This window comes from Garra rufa, chromosome 8 (genome assembly GCF_049309525.1).
Source record: "Garra rufa chromosome 8, GarRuf1.0, whole genome shotgun sequence".
NCBI lineage: Eukaryota > Metazoa > Chordata > Actinopteri > Cypriniformes > Cyprinidae > Garra > Garra rufa.
This window is the reverse complement of record NC_133368.1, coordinates 11,541,965-11,561,545: the sequence shown is the minus strand read 5'-3', so window position 1 is coordinate 11,561,545 and position 19,581 is coordinate 11,541,965. Positions and strand designations below refer to the sequence as shown.

The following is a 19,581-nucleotide window of genomic DNA, read 5'->3' as shown; positions in this document are numbered from 1 at the left end:
AAATAGCCCTTTTGTAGGGCTGAAAAAATCTTTGGCCAATTATAATCACAATAGTAACAACAACAATAATTATTAGTATTACAATGATGCTGCAAAATAGTAATAACATTTTTTTGATAAATAGTTTTAAGCTTTTTGCTGTGCCTTTTTGTAGGGCTGCAAAAAATTGCCTAATTATAATCACAATAGTAACAACAACAGCAGCAATAATTATTATTCTTATTACAATGATGCTGCAAAAAAATAAAATTTTATTTGATTTATTTTTAGTATTTTTTTTTTTAAGCTTTTTGCTGTGCCTTTTTGTAGGGCTGCAAAAATGTGGAGAATTATAATCACAATAGTAACAACAATAGTAAGTATTGTTGCTACAATGATGCTGCAAAATAACAATAACATTTTATTTTATTTTATTTTATTTTATTAAATTGTTTTAAGCTCTTTGCTGCGCCTTTTTGTAGGGATGCAGAATTTGGACAGCTATGATACATATATATATATATATATATATATATATATATATATATATATATATATATATATATATATAATTTTTTTAAGCTCCAAATTTGATGTGCTATAAATAGATATCACTATTGTAACATTTCAGTGTAAAATAAAAAGGATTGTGAATTTTTATGGCTTACTTAATTTCTTCATTTTTAAATATTTAATCATCAATTTAACACTTCACTCTGAAACGCGTTTTGCATATATATTTTTTAAATAAAATTGCAGCTTTTACAATTTGATAATTGCACTTAGCTGTATTGTGAATTTGGTTTTATTTTGATTAATTGTGCAGTCCTAGTTTACATTTATAATGCATGTATAACCACTATGTTCTTATGGTTATTGATAAACTCCCTTAATGTTTTCAGACACATTTAAAAGAATACCAGCAGATAATTATGAATATAATATAATATAACCAGGAGTTATTTAGCATATTGGCATCAGCCATTAAAAAAGATTTGTTTCTGTCAGTACTTTTCCAAATAGATACTGTAAATGTGACCCTGGACCACAAAACCAATCTTAAGTAGCCAAAAATACATTGTATATTTTTTTATGCCAAAAATCATAAGGTTATTAAGTAAAAATGTTCCGTGAAGATATTTTGTAAATGTCCTGCTGTATATATCTCAAAAAAGTATTTTTGATTAGTAATTTGCATTACTAAGAACTTCATTTGGACTACTTTAAGGGTGATTTTCTCAATATTTATATTCCAGATTTTCAAATAGTTGGTCTAATATTGTCCTATCCTAACAAACCATTCATCAATGGAAAGCTTATTTATTCAACTTTCAGATGATAAATGGATCTCAATTTTAAAATTTACCCTTATGACTGGTTTTGTGGTCCAGGTTCACAAATAAATAAAAATTTCTCACTGACTGTATTCACATACATATTTCTAGGTCCTAGTGCTTCCATAAACAGCACTCAGGAAGATGTTTCTTTGTCATTACAGTGCAATAGTTAAATAGGTCATCGCGACGGCATGCAACTGTTTCTGGTGGAGTCTGATTTGGGTTTTATTCTCCCTTTCTTTCTTCTTCTTCTTCTAAGCCACTTAAATCAGCCTTTGTGAATCTTGTGTAAATCTGTGCATTCATACATTCAGGGCTTACATCATTTTTCAACCCAAATCTCGCAGCGTGCTCCGTGTAAAACTCTCACAATGGAGCCGCAACAATAGCAACTCATAACTGCGGGAAAATATTAAAAAATATAAATATAAAATAAATATAAAAATCTATATTTAGAGTACCATTCATTGTTGTGCTTCATCAGTCCAGCGGGAAAAAGCCAACTGGAGAAAAAAATGTTCTCACAAAGCATGTCTTCTAATGAGCTGGTGCAAATAAACATTTATAATCAATAGAAAATGTGCTGAAACTGCCTGCGAGGACAAATTGTGCAAGTGGGCATCTGCTATGCGAGCAGTAAATTTATGAGCAGATATGGGACAAAATAGAAGCTGTGTGTGTCATAAGCAATATGTGTGAAGTTGAAGTGTGCCTGGAAACATGCTGAAGCAAATTAAAACAAAGACTCAGAGGTTATTTCAGCATAATCTGTTATATTCGACAGAAACCAGGCAAATCTTTTCCAATCATTCCTTTGAAGCTGGAATTTCTGTCAGCATCATTATAGCTTTTCTGGAGCCAGAGACGATATGGCCTGTTTGTTCTCAAAGGCCAGCGTTTGTGCTAGAGTCACTAAATCCTCTTCCAGGTATCTAGAGGCATTTTGCTGGAAGCCTGCGTGTACTACACGTGTGAAAGAAACAAGAGGATAGCGTATATAAAATCCTCGTGTGAATTGCTGGAAGTGTTTCTTTCAGCTTTTGGCGTATTACCAGAGGCTTTAGCTCTCAGAAGCTGAGGATAATAGTTTTAATATTCATTCTCAGATGATTTCTGAAATCACCCAAGAACAAAAAAAAGAGAACCTATATGAAATTCAAATGACTTGTGCCTTCCCAAATTCTCATAAATAATCATGATCTGAAATATCGGCTCATGCATTTTAATCTGAGCCTAATTTGCCTCAATCCACTGCTTCTCTAGCGTGATAGCAATTATAATAGGAGCCAAACCAAGGAGAGACTTTATTTGTCTGAAAAAATGACAGTGCTGGGGAATAGTTTACAAAAATGCTACTAACTTTTTTTTATTTTATATGATTTAAATGCAGTTTTAAATGTAGTGGTGGCCAAAATTATTAAAACACTAGTATTTTCAGCAGCTAAAAATGGTTTTAGGTCTTCTTTTGCTGTAGTGTGTCAGAAGAAAAATCAGTTTACTTTTCAGTAAACATTCATTTTGGCATTACTTGTAAAAATCTGTCTGACAACAGCCAGTGCTCCACGTCATCATCCAGTCTGTCTGGAAGGACATGAAGAAACAGAACAAACTCAGACTAAATCCAAAAGAGCTGTGGCAACGTCTCCAAGATGCTTCAAGAAACCTACCTGCAAAGCTACAGTACTGTTAAAAACTTTAGGAACTTGTTTAAAAATGCTGTAAAATGAGAATGCTGTCAAAAACAATGTCATAAATAGATTTTCTTCATCAATCAACTTGTATTAACTAAATTAAATCAACATTTGGTGTGACCATCATTTGCGTTTAAAGCTTTTGCCCTAGGTGCACTTGTGCATAGTTTTTCAGGTTGCTTTGCAGGTAGGTTTCTTGAAGCTGCTTGGAGACGTTGCCACAGTTCTTTTGTCTCAGTTTTTTTTTCTTTTTTTTTCCATGTCAGACTGGATGATGATGAGATCAGATCTCTGTGTGGAGCAGTGGGTTTTTACAATTAATGGCAAAATAAATGTTTGGAAATGTAAACTGATTTTCTACTGACACACTACAGCAAAGCTCAGCTCTCGGACAAACATCTTTACAAAGCTTCAGTCAGCTGGGAGGATTGCGACCAGTGCTTTAGGCTTAAAGCAAGAAAGTGGTAGGTACCACCATCACACCAGGATGTGAGCTTTTTTTTTTTAGAGCCGCAATAATCCAGTATCTCAGCTGAAGAATAAAACTCAACAAACTGTAACATGCTTCAATGTAATATCCAATGTGTAGTGTTGCTTCTAAAGGTCACATATTTGGCTGGGGAGGCTGGTGCCTGTGCTGTTGCCAGAGGGGGAAATATGGGAACCCCGGTTTAATATCTGCCTTTTGTTCCCCCTGCTGTGAAAGGGAAGAGCAGGGAGAGCAGTGGATGAAACAGCAGGATTAGCACACTGGAGGGAGGGCGCAGGGCTTTACCTGATACCAGCTGCTGCCCGGTTAAGCCCATCGGCACAATGCCCAGGTTGTTCATGGCGGTGGCCCAGGCGCCGGGATCGGCCACGGGAACGTTGATGTGGCTCTGCTCGGTTCCCAAACTGCCGATGCCGTCTGCTGCTGCAAAAGACAATACAGCCCATTAGGCCCTCATGCAACATGACAAGTACCTTTAAAACACACACTGGCTAAACAGCTGCACTGTCACTCAGCATAACGCGGCTGCCATGCTTTACATCAAAGGCTGGTTGCATCAGTTTAGATGCACAGATTAGATCCTACTCTAGTGTTTAATTAAAGTTTCAAGAGGTCTAAATATTACCTTCGTGCAAAGGTCCAGACAACTATAACTTATACTGTTTCAGGAACAAATATAGCATTTGTGGTTATGGAATGAAACCAGCAATGTGTTATAAATTTCCAAGTCGGCAGAAAAGAATGATAAATCCTACATTGTAAAAACTGTCTCTCCAAAACTGCTGATTTGTCAAGTAGGCTATTAAAGGGATAGTTCACCCAAAAATGAAAATCCAAGTGCTTTCTGACCCTGCATAGACAGCATGCAACTGGCACATTTAAGGCCCAGAAAGGTAGTAAGGATATTGTTAAAATAGTCCATGTGACATCAGTGGTTCAACCATACTGTTATGAAGCTACGGAGATACTTTTTGTGTGCAAAGAAAACTAAAACATTGACTTTATTCAACAATTTATTTTCTTCTGCACATTCATGTCAAGAACTATCCCTTTAACTGTATAAAAACTGCTTTTTTTTACTATAAGAACTTGTGTCTAATTGGTGGAAAATGCTGAAATGCCTATTTTAAAAGAAAAACAACAACATATAAGACATAATGTTAGCATTGACACAATTGTATACAATTATACACCTATACAGAAACAAACAATTAGTAATTGCATACAGTAATTTATTGTAATTTGTGACCCTGGACCACAAAACCAGTCTTAAGTCGCTGGGGTATATTTGTAGCAATAGCCAAAAATACATTGTATGGGTCAAAATTATTGATTTTTCTTTTATGTCAAAAATCATTAGAAAATTAAGTAAAGATCATGTTCCATGAAGATTTTTTGTAAAATTCCTACTGTAAACCTATCAAAATGTTATTTTTGATTAGTAATATGCATTGCTAAGAACTTAATTTGGACAACTTTAAAGGTGATTTTCTCAGTATTTAGATTTTTTGCACCCTTAGATTTCAGATTTTCAAATAGATGTATCTCGGCCAAATATTGTCCTATCCTAACAAACCATACATCAATACAAAGCTTATTTATTGAGCTTTCATATGATGTATATATCTCAGTTTTGTAAAATTTAACCTTATGACTGGTTTTGTGGTCCAGGGTCACATTTGTGACCCTGGACCACAAAACCAGTCATAAGGGTCAATTTTTGATTTGAAATAAGCTTTCCATTGATGTATAGTTTGTTATGACAGGACAATATTTGGCGAGATACAACTATTTGAAAATCTAGAGTCTGAAGTTGCAAAAAAATCTAAAAATTGAGAAAATCACCTCTAAAGTTGTCCAAATTAAGTTCTTAGCAATGCATATTACTATTCATAAATTAGGTTTTGATATATTTATGGTAGGAAATTTACAAAATATTTTCATGGAACATGATTTTTATTTATCCTAATGATTTTTGGCATTAAAGAAAAAATTATAATTTTGAGCCATACAATGTATTGTTGACTATTGCTACAAATATACCCATGCTACTTATGACTTGTTTTGTGGCTGGCTTTGCAACTGTTATAATTCATTCAAATGTGTGACAAAAACCAAAACAATATTCATAAATAATTCTGTCATAACTTAACATTTAACAGAGAAAATTGACAATGCCAACCACGGCTGTCACAACAAGCACATGTGAGACTCACAGATTTCAATAGAGATTGGTGTTAGCATATTGCTACAATAATAGTATAATACTCTAATGATAAGTATGCTATTATGCACATAGTTTCAATTAGATTGGACTATATTTAGTTTTAAACTGTTTCATTAGTGAGTGAAATGCACATAAAATACCATTTAAGTTTGGCTCAGTAAGTTTTTTTGAGATACAGTAAAAACAGTAATACTGTGAAATATTATTAACTATTTTCGATTCTTCGAACACGATCCTTCAGAAATCACGCCAATTATGAAATGCTCAAGTAAAATTAATGTTGAAAACAGTTCTACTGCTTTTAACTTTGGTGGAAACTATTTTGCCTTTTTTTTTTTTTTTTTGAATTCTTTGATGAAAAAAAGTTTAAAAACATTACAGTATTTATTTAAAAATGGATTCTTCTGTAAAATTATAAATGCCTTTACTGTCACTTTTGATCAACTGAATGCATCCCTGCTGAATAAAGTATTCATTTCTTTCAACGAAAAAACCCTCATTGACCCCAAACACATCTTGACTTTATTTTTCACCGAACACGTTGCCTTCTCCACAAAGGACACATGCGAAGCTGCCCTAGACTCTGCCATAATGAGGTATCTCAGAAGACAGCATAATCATCCAGCCTACGTTTGGAACGGTTTTCACATCATTAGCGTGCCCATGATGCCTTAAAATGCTGCCCACGTAGGCAGCTCGCTAGATCTTGGAAGTATGTGCGGTATGACTGCTCTGCTAAAAAGGAGAAGTACTGGACATAATTAGAGGTTAGTTACCGCTAGCCATGGCCCGTCGTCACTGTTTGTTTCTGTGGGTGCCACCGCTGTCACCAGAGCCCTTGCTCTTCCAAGACAGCTGGCCGGGGAGAACGAAGGTCTCAGGAACTCATCACAGCATTCAGAGAAACCTGCAGCACACACAAACGAGAGCCACACTTTTATTAGGACTATTTAATGTGGCTGAGGAAGGCCTCTCTGCTCCCAGCGTTCCAGCTACAAATGCCTCCTCAGATAGAGTGAGGCTATAAATAGTAATGATAATCACTAGAGGAGAAATATCACAGTAACTCTCATTATCGGTTCCTAATGTGCAAACTCTTACCGTCACACCGGGTCCAATAGTTTCTGCAGCTGCGGTAACACGACTGCAGGAAATGCCTTCAAGGACGTGTAGCTCCTTAAAGCCACTTTGAGACATTCTGTCAGTGCATCCGCTCTAAATGACTTACAGCTGACCCATCAGTCTTCCATCAAAATGACACATGTCATCCGCTGATGGGTCACAGTGTGTGCGAGTGAGATCTGACCCCCTCCCGCCTGTGTTTCCCCCTGACAGATCACATCCCCTTCTTCTCCTCTCGATCCTCGTGCATTATATCATCCTGGAAATCAGAGTCTAGGAGATGGGGCCATTAAGCTGTTTAATACGGGTTGAAATAATGGATCCCATATGCGGCGAACGTGCAGTGCTCCGTCCCCAGTGGGGCTGTGAGAGTGAAGTATCATCAGTATGCCAAACTCGTTCCCCTCTGCCACTCTAAACCACAGCACATTATTCAAATCTGACACGCGGATATCAACTTAGGAGCGATGCAATTCCCTTTAATTGAGAAACAATCATATCACAACTTTGATTAGGCACAGTGCTAATGTGTTAGTGTTTTATTTGCAGGAAATGGATATCTGCTGAAAAAGTGTGTGGGTTTTAACTCTTTCGGAATAATGGCTGGCACCTCTGGTGCAAAAATATGCAGCATGAGAAACGTGAAAGGTGCTCCACAATGTGCAGTAGTGCTCAACGCAATTAACTCTATAAAGCCTGCTGGATCATATTTAAAACATGAATTTGAGAATTGTTTATTTGATTGTTCTTTTATTTAATTGTTCTTTCTGGTCCTTGAATCTGATTGGCTGATTTGCGATGCCAGGGCTGTCATCGGAAATCACCTTTAACAGATGAAAGGTTAGTATGACAAAGATATCGCTTCCCTCAGCGGACATTCAAACTAATGTTTTATTGTGAATATGAGATTGAGATGAAGAATGAATGCTGTATCCGACGCAGTCACACTCGCTCAGTCAATCTCTACTACACATAATACAGTGAGCTTTTAATACAGTAATACAATAAGCTTTCAATGAAGCAACTCAGCGTTTCTTCATTACTAGTTTAAAGTGATGCTGGATCATATTTAAAACATGAATTTGAGAATTGTTTATTTGATTGTTCTTTCTGGTCCTCGAATCTGATTGGCTGAGAGGAGTGTAACATTCTAGTAATATTTCGAAACTCCAACCGTTTCACCATTTGTATCACTCCACTTGCTGTATTTCTCACAGCGAGTGTCACGGCGGATGCCCAAATTCACTATAATTTTATAAATAATACTGTTTTTGTCTCACGGAATTTAGTTTTAAGAGTTTTTTAGGCAAGAATGTTCTTGTTTAGATTTCAAATATGCGATTCTTTAATAAAGATAAAGTCTATTTGAAAATTTGCCCGAGAGCCGAGAGCAGTCTTACCTCGACCAGACCTTCTGGAAAATGATGCTGGCTCTGATATCTCTATAGTGGTTAGACATAAGATATAATTCGTTTTGGGTAGATCTAATGGGCAGTCTTTGGTCTCATTAATCTATTATTTGTTCCAGAGCAAATAGTTTTGGCTGAGGACAAATCTCATCACAATATATTTTATGTGAATTTAATGCTGTATATCAGAGCCTTTGTACTTTTGACGGAGTTGTTTAGCAACTTTTATAATGGCTTTTGTTGTTTAATAAATATTACTATTCATTAGACATTTTTATATAAATAATAGTAATACTTAATAATAGTGTTTAGCATTGGGAAACAGTTTGTGTGTGTGTTCGTAATGGCGATTTTAGTGATTTTATTCTGCCATTAGATGGCAACAAGAGACTGTTTGTATGGATGAGTCAGCAGTAAAGACTTTCATATTGAAAGAGACTAAAACAGGGTTGTAAACAAGTAAGTTATTTTTACAGGGCTGTCATCAAAAATCACCCTTAACAGATGGAAGAATAGTGTGACAAAGATTTTGCTTTCCTCAGCGGAAACAGTCAAACTAATCAGTTTTATTGTGAATATGAGATTAAGCTGAAGAATGAATGCTGTATCAGATGTAGTCACACTCGTTCAGTCAATCTCTGTCTCATAATACTCCACTACACATAATATAGTGAGCTTTTAATACAGTAATACAATAAGCTTTCAATGAAGCAACTTCATTACTAGTTTAAGGTGACGTTTTCAAAATAAGTAACGGAGGCTTGGGCTCAGCAGTTAAACTGCCAAACTGAGATTTGAATCCATGACAGAAGTTAGTAGTTTGCACAAAAGAGAGTTTTTAAAGACACTCCATTGTTGTTTCTTATGTATTTACACACTCATAACGTACGAGGGTTACAGGGTTAAAGTCTGCATGACATTTTAAATTTACTTCAATTATTTTCTAAATACATGTTCCTGGTCTTATTGTGCATTATACATGGTTTTATGCTATTGTGTGTGTCACTGCATGAACATCTTCATAATATCCAATCAAATTTGAAAAACTTGTTTTGTCTGTGAAATGACTTTCCTATTCTTGTAACACCAATTTACATGATCCAGTCAAAAGAAATGGGGATTCAATCAATTCCTGATGCATGAAATCAAGTCCTGCCCTACATTTTGTCTTGTTGAATATCCTGTTTCACTCAGAAATGTGCCACATTAGAATAAAACCTACAGCTTTTACCTCAATGCATACATAAATACATAGATGAGACAAATATTGCTTGACACGCGCAGACGTGTGTATTGCTCAGAAGTCTCTTTTCACAGCTCATAAGGGACACAGAATGCAATTTTGCATTTTGTATTGTTTTTCCATTGTTTTCATGTCTCATGTCTTTTGAAGCATCTTATGCATGACATGGCTTTGTGAAAATGTGGCTGTCAAGGTAAAAGAAGTGGAATATTTAAAAGAAAATCTATAAAACAAAAACTTGATCTGTGTGAAAGCCTCTAAGATTTCTTGGTGTTCTCACTTAGGCCTATGTTTCAATTCATCTTCAATTTGTTTTGGCAATTCTTGCCATACAATATGGAAACTGTCTGAAAGTTGTGGTTGGTGGTCAGTTTGTGTGCAAATGTATGTCTTAGAACAACTTTTTCAACAATTTCAGCAGCACTTTTCTGTTTTCAAAAACAGCCTTTGTAATTTTTTTGAGTGGGTGAAAAATCTGAAACATGCATACTAAGCAAGAGTATATCTTCCTCTCTCATCTTGATTTCACTGCGGGTACTGTGTCCTTAGTGTAAAGGCAATGTAGTATCACAAACATGGTTCAATATACTGTACCATCATCTCCTCCCTCATAAGGTCCAGAACTGCCTATACACCCCTTCCCATCTCTCCTCCTATCAGTTGTGCTTCTCAACACACCAACAAACTCCATGGACTCACTTCCCAAACCCATCCGACTCACTTTCACATACCATGAAATATTTACACCACAACCCGTGTTTCTTTTATAATTCATGGGCTCACTTGACATTTCTGAATCATTTAGGTGGCACCTACTTCCAAACAAGTGGGCCTTTTCAAATTTGGAGTGTATTATGATCGAAATGTGTCGGGAAAAAAAAAACAGAAAGGAAGAGGACCTTGAATGTGTTATGCATGTGCAAGAGGCTTGATAGTTACCAAATGCTCCTCAGGGAAGTAAAATTGATAAATAAATTGAATGTGAATTGATTTTATTAGCTTTAATGTTCAATTCCAGAAAATTCCACTTCAAGATCCAAATAGTTGTTGTTTTTCTCTCAGCAGTATGTGAAGGCTGATCTGATTAGCTGGGTCTGGTTTTGTGATTTGTTCTTTCATAAATGAAAAGATCAATTCCAGGTTATTGATGGGGCCAGTGTTTCCAGGGCCTCAAGATGAGACGACGTCTGAAACCCAAATTGTGTGTCAGCTCAGCACAAGGTGTGTTTATTCTTGTAATTGCAACTTCATTTATGTTTTCTTGTTATTTGGACATTACTTTACATAGCTGTTTGCTAACGCTAACTTCAAGACAAAAGTCAGCTGCAGATAATAATTTATTAAGACACACAGTCTTTGCATTGCCTTCCTGCTGATCCCAGTGTTAGGTAAGAGTGGATGAAGTTTATTTTTAATGAAGTTCCAGACTGCGTCAATAAGAACTCAGAGAACACCACAAAATAATAAAAAAGCAGTTCATGACTATTTAAATAACTTTCTTTCCTGAAAAGTTTAAAATGGGAAATAAAAGTAAAAAATGCTTCCTGAACCAAGATGGCTTAAAAAGTGGGTAGCGTCTATTGCCCTCTACAAAAGCATTTTTAAAAGTCCTGTTCTATTGTTCTTCTGTCTACATCCATCTAATGGATCCAAAATGCTGAGCATTCCACCTCTGAGAACATCATGAGTATGTGCTCTCAGACATCCAGCATCCAGCAGATCTATTTATTCGCTTGAGGCCATGGAACAGATGATACACGTCCCACATGATTCTCAACATAAGACCAAATGCATTCTATGCACATACCAGTTTAAAAAGCTCAGCACAGCATGCTATATGTCAGCAAACAGTCTCACCAACGCAGAACTTGCAAAATATTGCGAATATATCAATGCTCCATAATAACCCACCCATGGTGTATCTAATGTTTTGGTTTCAGATTTATGGCAGAATCTAATGTGCATGCTAAATGACACTTGCACACTTTTCAGGCATAAATCCCAATGGAGGAATTCACTGAACAGCACAGACAATTGTGACTTTTACCTCATAATTCTAACTTTATTTCTCACAATTCTGAGTTTTTACATTTGCACAGCTCTGACTTAAAAAAAACCTCACAATTATGAGTTTATTACAAACAGTTCTGAATTCATATCTCGTGAAAAAAGTTTAAGTGATTACCTTGTTTTATTTATTAGTTAGAATATTAGTTAGAAACTCAATATTTTAACTAATTTTAAAAGCTGAGTAATAAAACAAAGCCTGATTAATCTGCGAAATAATCGATGAGTTGTCGATTAATCGCTTTAATATTCATTAAATTAATCGAATATCAAAATAATTGTTTGTTGCAGCCCTACTCGCAATGCAAATTAAAATATCACAATACGACTTTACATATTAACTGTCATGTAAACTCACAATTCTGAAAAAAGAATATCTGAATTGCAACATAAACTTACAACAATAAGAAAAAATCTCAAAATTGTGAGTAAACTCGTAATTGTGAGAAATAAAGCCAAACAAGCTTCTGTGGTAATGTGACTTATACATTTTCAAAATATAGTCAATTTCTAAATGGAAGTACTACTTTTTATTTTACATTTTTATTCTACAATTGTGACTTTTACCTCATAATTCAAATTTTATTTCTCAGAATTGTGAGTTTACATCAATTCTGACTTTTTTTATTTGAATTCATTTCTCATCTGAATTCATCTCTCATAATCTAATGATAAAACCTTTTTTACTAGTGAATGCAAAAAATAAATTAAAAATCATATTAGTACACTAAAGTGATAATTTGGTTTGCATAGATTAAAGCTTCATCTAGCTCAGGCCTGTTTTAATTATTACAACACTATAAGGTGTTTTATTTATTAGTTAGATATGTGTAACTCAATATTTTAACTAATCGTAAAAGCTAAGTAATAAAACAAAGCCAGATAATAAGCGAAATAATCGACGAGTGTATCACAATATGACTTTACATCTTAAAATTGTAAGAATTAAAGTCTGAACTGTCATGTAAACTCACAATTCTGAAAAAAAGAATGTCTGAATTGCAACATAAACTTACAACAATAAGAAAAAAAATCTTTATTTGTTTGATGCCAACTCATAATTGTAAGAAATAAAGTCATAATTGTAAGATATAAAGTAACAATTACCTTTTTTATTTTTCTAATTCTATGGAAGAAACAAGCTTCCATGGTAATGTGACTCATACATTTTCAAAATATAGTCAATTTATATATGGAAGTACTAATTTTTATTCTATATTACTTTAATCTGTATTAATTTTCTTTACAAATAATGTATGATTAGAACACAGTTTAACAATAACTGTTTTTAAACAAGTTTCTCAAATTGTTTGCCATTGGTTGGAGCTAATAGCACCGCCTCTACACTCACACCATTGGTTTAGCCAGTGCTGCTGTGATGGACTGATTAAAATACATAAACAAACAGAGAAATGCTTTGATAGCAGCACATAGACACAATGTTTATGCTTTTTGGGGTGAATCAACCTACAAAATATGGCTTACTAACAGTTGTCACTGCATATTAAGTCTGGATAAGAGAGGAAATTTAACATAAAAAATTACACACATCATATTTAAGTTAAACCTTTGGTTGTCTTCTCTTATGTTCTGGTTTTCTGTCCTGTTTCGCTAGTGCACTGAGATTAGCCGCATATATCACAGCAGTCTGAGCTATAAAAGCAGAAGTGAGCTATGAAAAGACTGGCACACTAACACCAGCACTCCCTTTTAATGGAAAAGAGGTCACAATATCATTCATACTTAGTGCAAATTGTTCCTAATAATACCATTAGCAAAGCACCATTACACCAAGGTCCATTCATGGAGGAAAAAAAAAACACATTTAAGAGGGAAAAAAGGCCAAATTCATTTAAGCCTGTCACTGTCAACACTGTCTCAAAAAGCCCATTCCAGATGCAGTTAGTCCACTGACACTTAAAAAAGGTTGTATTTAAAAACTAAGGCATCTGCGCGCAAGCTTTTACCACAATTTTACTACCAGGAATTAACAGCCATAACGCAAGAGAGTCTGGCCCCAAGCCAATCTCAAGTAGCTCAGAATCAGCGCTTGTATCTGCAGCTCTGGGTGAATATGGCTACTTAGCTTGAATGAAATGACGAACGCGACACTGCATCCGAACAAAAGGAGGCAATTCTCCATCTGCTCGTCCTGAACAGAGTCAGAGGAGCGCAAATGGCTGTATAAGAGAGGGCCTCTTAAGATCACTCACTGTTCGACTAGACCTCCGCCAACTGACTGAGGAGGACGCGAAGTAAACACAGAGCAAAGACACTGACACCACATCCAAGAGGAAGCAAGTGTACTAAAACTAAGCAACGACAGTAGCGTGTGACTAAAGACACAGATGTTTACGCTGGAGAGTATTTCTTTTGATTGTGGTTTCTAAAGCCCCTCTCTCTCCCTCCCACTCTGTTCCTCGGAAGCATGCACACCTTTGCATTTTCCTAATCCCATTAGTGAGATGAAAAAGCTCGAGAATCCCTCGGTATGTATTACAGAAATGTAATTCCGGCTGGAGCATTGGTTAAGATCCGGCGAAGCGCAGCTCTGATGGCTCTCTGTAATCTTTTTAGTGCTGTTGGGGATGAGTGGTCATTGAGATGGGAATGAAGGCCGGTGGGAAACCAGTCCATGTTACATTTATAGGATATATGAGATCGCTAATGGTCCTGAACAATAAATTCCTTCCTGAAACGTGTAATTGTTGCAGAGCCATGTTTTGGCTCCGAGTATCAATTACTTTTGACACAACCGCATTACATCACTGTGCTGTAAGTGATGTTGCTATCAATGTTTTTTTAATAAATGAGGTGCTGGACACTTTTGTTTGGAAATTGCTTGACGTTCATCAGTTATCTTTAGCACAGTGCAATTTTTGATGATTTCCAGACCAGCATGGAAAACAGAAAGCACCAGTAGGAGTAATGAGGTTTTGGCTCTTCTTCATACCAGTGGCCCTGGACTGTAAACTGACACCTACTGGCCTGGATGAATTAACTGTATAATTGAGCTATTTGCCATATTTTCATACATGTAAACTTTGGGTTTTTTAATGTTTCATTAAAAACTTGTTAACTGTAAGTTACCGTACCATATATGATGATATATGATTTTCATTTTGTATATACTCTTTGCACTTGGTGTAAACAGCATATCACTAGAACATACTAATTTGTTCACTTAGTGTAAAAAGCATCTATCACTCTTTGCACTTAAAGGGGTCATTGCCCATTTTCCACAAGTTCATATGAATCTTTAGGGTCTTAATAAAAAGTCTGTAATATACTTTGGTTAAAAATTCTCAGTTGTAGTGTAAATAAACACCCTTTTACCTTGTCAAAATCAACTCTACAAAATACCAGCTCATTTTATTGCATGGGCCCTTTAAATGCAAATGAGCTCTGCTTGCCCCGCCCCTCTCTGCTCTGGGATTATGAGCTGTAATGTTTACTTTAGCCACATTTAGCCACGTTTAGCTGCATTTAGCTGTGTTTATCGGCCAAACTTGCCAACAAGCACATTATTAAGAAAGGCCATTTGCAAAGATGCATAAAAAACCCTTATACTCACTTCTGCTGTGGGTGAAGCTGCATCACAAATGATTCACACGGACATAGATGCATATGTAGATTGGGATCGGCACTTTCCTTTTAAAACTGAAAGTACCGTTAATCCTCTGCGTCTTCAGCGGCTCAGATGTCGGGAGTAAATGACTACTGCTTTGTTCATTATTACATCCAACAACAGAACACCTCAGTCGCTCAATTAGAGTCTTCCTCTGCACCTGAGTTGACACAATGGCAATCATATTTGGACTGTTTCAGCTCGGTGAGGGCGGGTCTAAGGTAAGATGCTCATGTCAATCAACTGTGTGCCGTCACACCGACAAGAAGCTAAGAATGACCTGATTTTAAAAAGGGGATATTACTTGTGTACACAAACTACCAACACACATTAATGTTCAAACAACATGTAAAAGTTAGTTTTGCATCCGATGACCCCTTTAATGTGAATAGCATATCACTAGAAAATAGTTTTTTTTCACTTAGTGTAAATATAATGTATCACTCTTTGCATTGTGTAAATAGCATCACAAGGAAATAATTTTTTTCAGTTAGTGTAAAAAGCATCTATCACTCTTTGCACATAATGTGAATAGCATATCACTAGAAAATACAGCTTTTTTCACTTTATGTAAATAGCATCCATCACTTTTTGCACTTAGTGTGAATATAATATCACTAGAAAATACTACCTTTTTTCACTAAGCGTAAATAGCATTTATCACTATTTCCGCTTAGTATAAATAGCATTTATCATTATGTGCACTTAGTGTAAATTGCATCTATCGCTATTTGCACTTAAACAGCATCTATCATTATTTGCACTTAGTGTAAATAGCATATCAATAGAAAACACTGCTTTTCCACATAGTATAAATAGCATTTATTACTATTTGCACTTAGTGTAAATATAACATCTATCACTCTTTGCACTTAGTTTGAATAGCATATCACTAGAACATACAGATTTTTTCCCCTAATGTAAACAGCCTCTATCACTCTTTGCGCTTAGTGTAAATAACTGCTACCTAATTGTGTTGTATTTATGTCATGCGGTTTTCCCTGATTGTGTTTGTGCCATCCCATAATACCTGTAATATTGTCACCATATTTTTAAGGTGAATGTTTGACAACCACAACTGTTTTTACTGTGAATAATAAAACAATTTAAACTCAAATCTATATATAAGCAAGTTATTACTGCATAATGAAATAATGCTGCAAAATTGTCTATTTTGTGATAATGATCAGCAGAAAGTGTATTATATCTTGCATAAATATAAAGGCAAAACAAGTGACTAATAATGACTAATAATGTAGCCACCAAAGTCAAAATATAAATTAATTCAGCCAAAATACACAGTAAAAGCAGAAGCGCAGACACAAAAGATGAAAAACAATTGTCTTGCAAGATGTTTCTCTCACTTTGTTCAGCACATTTGTAGCTAAACAGGCAAGAAAAATGAGCAGTCGTGAGGACAAATGGGGTTGTGCTCAAATTCGCTGTAGAGATATCTTTGCTTTTATTTTCCTGTGTGTAAAAATGAAAAACCCTACTGTGACTGGCAGTTGATGCCAGAACAGAAGCCAAGAGCCATGTCTGATCCTCCCTGACTGGCCATTTCATCTCCCTGCCCTACAACTTCCACCTAATTGGCATTCACTATGAAGCATATCCATGTCTTTCAGCTGCCCTCTATCCACTCTGTCGCACCAAGGTACAATCTGTAGCTGTGTGTCAAAGCAGAACAGACATTCATCTGTGGATTATTTCTCTTTGTTCTCTCGCCGGGCAGAGCCGGGCACGTCACTGACAGCTCTGAATTCAGCGTTATACAAACAGGAAACCAGGCCTGTGCATTTCTTTCATAAGACTCCTATATGAAGACAAAGTCATTAGTCGGCCATTACTTTGCAAAGCTAATTAGTGTGTCTGCAGGGCCTGCGGAAGCGTCCGGGAGGATTCGGAGAGCCTGTGGAAAGCCGGCCTGCCACTGTCAGACCAGACCGCTTCGCAACTGTTAATGAAGACAAATGTGAGCGATTGTGTTTGCAGACACCCAACACAAAGGAGCATGCAACGGAAGTCAACTCTTCACATCTGCTCGCTCTCTTCCTCCAGCCTTTCAGCCACGATCCCTCACTTCCTGCAGCCATTATGTCTGTCACATACTATTTTTCTTTCTCTGACCACTCACTCTTTGTCTTTTTCTATAGGCCAAGCACACTTTTCTTTTTCCATGGATGATATGCAAATTTGCCCCATTCTCCACTCAATCACTCCAACTCAGACTACCTGCTCCACTTTCACTCGGTTAACTGAAGTGGTAAAAACCACAGCAAATAGCGATATTGGATTAATTCAACCACACATGTTTGAACCAGAAGCTAATTTGAATTATACATCTTTCTTTGCATGTAACTGATATCATTAGCGTTTGGCTTAACAAAGTAATCAAACAGCTAATAATGAGTTGTTACAATCTGACACCAACCTTCTAAAAAGCCCAAAAAAGCATTCTCATTTTTTATAACATTACAGTTGAGCAGCTAATGTCACATGGACTATTTTAACAATATCCTTTTTACCTTTCTAGGCCTTGAACTTGTCAGTTACATTGCTGTCTATTGAGGGTCAGAAAGCTCTTGGATTTGATCAAAAATATCTTAATTTGTGTTCCAAAGATGAACAAATTTCTTAGGGGTTTGTAACGACATTACTCATTACTAATTAATGACAGAATTTAAATTTTAGCTTGAACTAACCCTTTAGGTACATTTTTAATCACAAGGGACTACAACACTCATCAGCCGTTTTGTGTTTAAAGTCTGGGACTTGTCTACAAGCACCACATCACAACCAATAGGTTGTTTGCATCCACGTTTCTGATGACGCATGAAATGCAGCTGGAGGGCAGGAAGTGATTTTTCTCTATTGGAATCACTGGCTGAAACTCAAAATGCCTATGTTTTGAGTAGTTTATAGAAAATTGGTCAAATCTCCATAATGAAAATTCCAAATTAATTTTGTATCGTGTATGAAAATTTGCTGTTCATGAGGAAAAGGCAAGAAAATGACTGAAAAATGCAGGGTAAAGTGGCTTGTAAACCTGCGTTTGCACTCAAGAGGAGAGTCGGATAATGCCTGTGTGTGCGAATGGTTAATAAAAGATATAAAAATATTAAGATACTAAAAAAATATGTAAATAGATACAGGGTGAAACAGAATTTACTCAATGCTAAATGCCACATGTAGACACAATATAAATAAGATATTATATTTGAGAGTGATTACAACAGAACCTTGTGAGATTGCGATAAATTGAAATGAGTGACAGCTTTTTAGTAATATGGATGTGCTATTTGCTCGCTTTCTAGGCTGTAATCAATTCAGAATTTGAAAAAAGTTTCACTTTACATGCTGCTAACAGGACCAATAGCCAAAAACCCTGTACAGCAGTAGTTTCAGGAGTGACATATATCCTGCATTTTTCATATAAATGTGGGAATCACTTTTGAAATAGTTTGTTTGCAGTCAGGCTTAGTTTCTTAGCTTATATCCACTGCCTTCAATTTATTTTCACCAGTGATGGGAATAACGGCACTATAAATAAACAGCGTTACTAACGGCGATACTTTTTTCAGTAACGAGTAATCAAACAAATTACCGTTACCGTTACTGACAATAAAATGCGCGTTACTCTCTTTCTCTGGGGTGTGTGTGTGTGTGTGTGTGTGTTTGTGTATGTTCGGGGCTGAGGCGGGACACATAACCAGTGATGATTGGTGTGTCTGTAAACGTGGTGTAACTGAGAACGAGATGATTGGCTTAGATTGAGTAATTTCCATTGTTTGCCAATCAGAGGCAGAGTAGTGCGGTTGTTCACACACAAGCACGCGCACGGCCAGTCTCGCACACAAATATCCACAACATCACAACGATGGCAAGTCCAACAAGTTCAAAGGTAGCTTTTGCAAACTGGAAGTATAAGCACTACTTTTCCCTCACTGAGGTGAAAGGCAAAAATGTTTATGTAACGTACAACTTATGCCCAGGAAAAAAAAAGTCTCTCTGCGTCGGTGACAGGTAATTCTAATCTACCGAAGCACCTCACATCGTCACATGCCGCCACAAAATTAGTGGCTAATAACGCAGGTGATAACGATATTTAAAGTTCTAAACCATCTATTGTGCTTTACTGTTCCACAATAGTAATTATAATATTTATAATAATATGTTGAATTTGATAGTTGTCCCTCACCAGTGTTGTTTTCGTCAACGATGACGATGACGAAATCATTTCGTTGACGCGACTTTTTTTCATGACGATAATGAGACGATGACAAGATAAAAATGGCTCTTTGATGACTAAAACATGACGAGACGTGTGTGAGTTTTCGTTGACGAGACGAGAATAGTCGAAAATGTTAGTGGGTGGTCCGTCAGAC

General features: G+C 36.1%; 1 protein-coding gene across 1 annotated transcript in view; it reads right to left on the bottom strand.

Moving 5' to 3' along the window:
- Positions 1-19,581, bottom strand: part of enox1 (ecto-NOX disulfide-thiol exchanger 1) — a 133,901-nt gene that overhangs the window by 35,499 nt on the left and 78,821 nt on the right. Inside the window, exons 2-3 of the mRNA XM_073845009.1 lie at positions 6,501-6,631; positions 3,783-3,920 (exon numbers count right to left, since the gene is read on the bottom strand). Coding sequence (XP_073701110.1) covers positions 3,783-3,920; positions 6,501-6,510 — 148 coding nt within the window. The 5' untranslated portion in view covers positions 6,511-6,631. The remainder of the gene's footprint in view (positions 1-3,782; positions 3,921-6,500; positions 6,632-19,581) is intronic.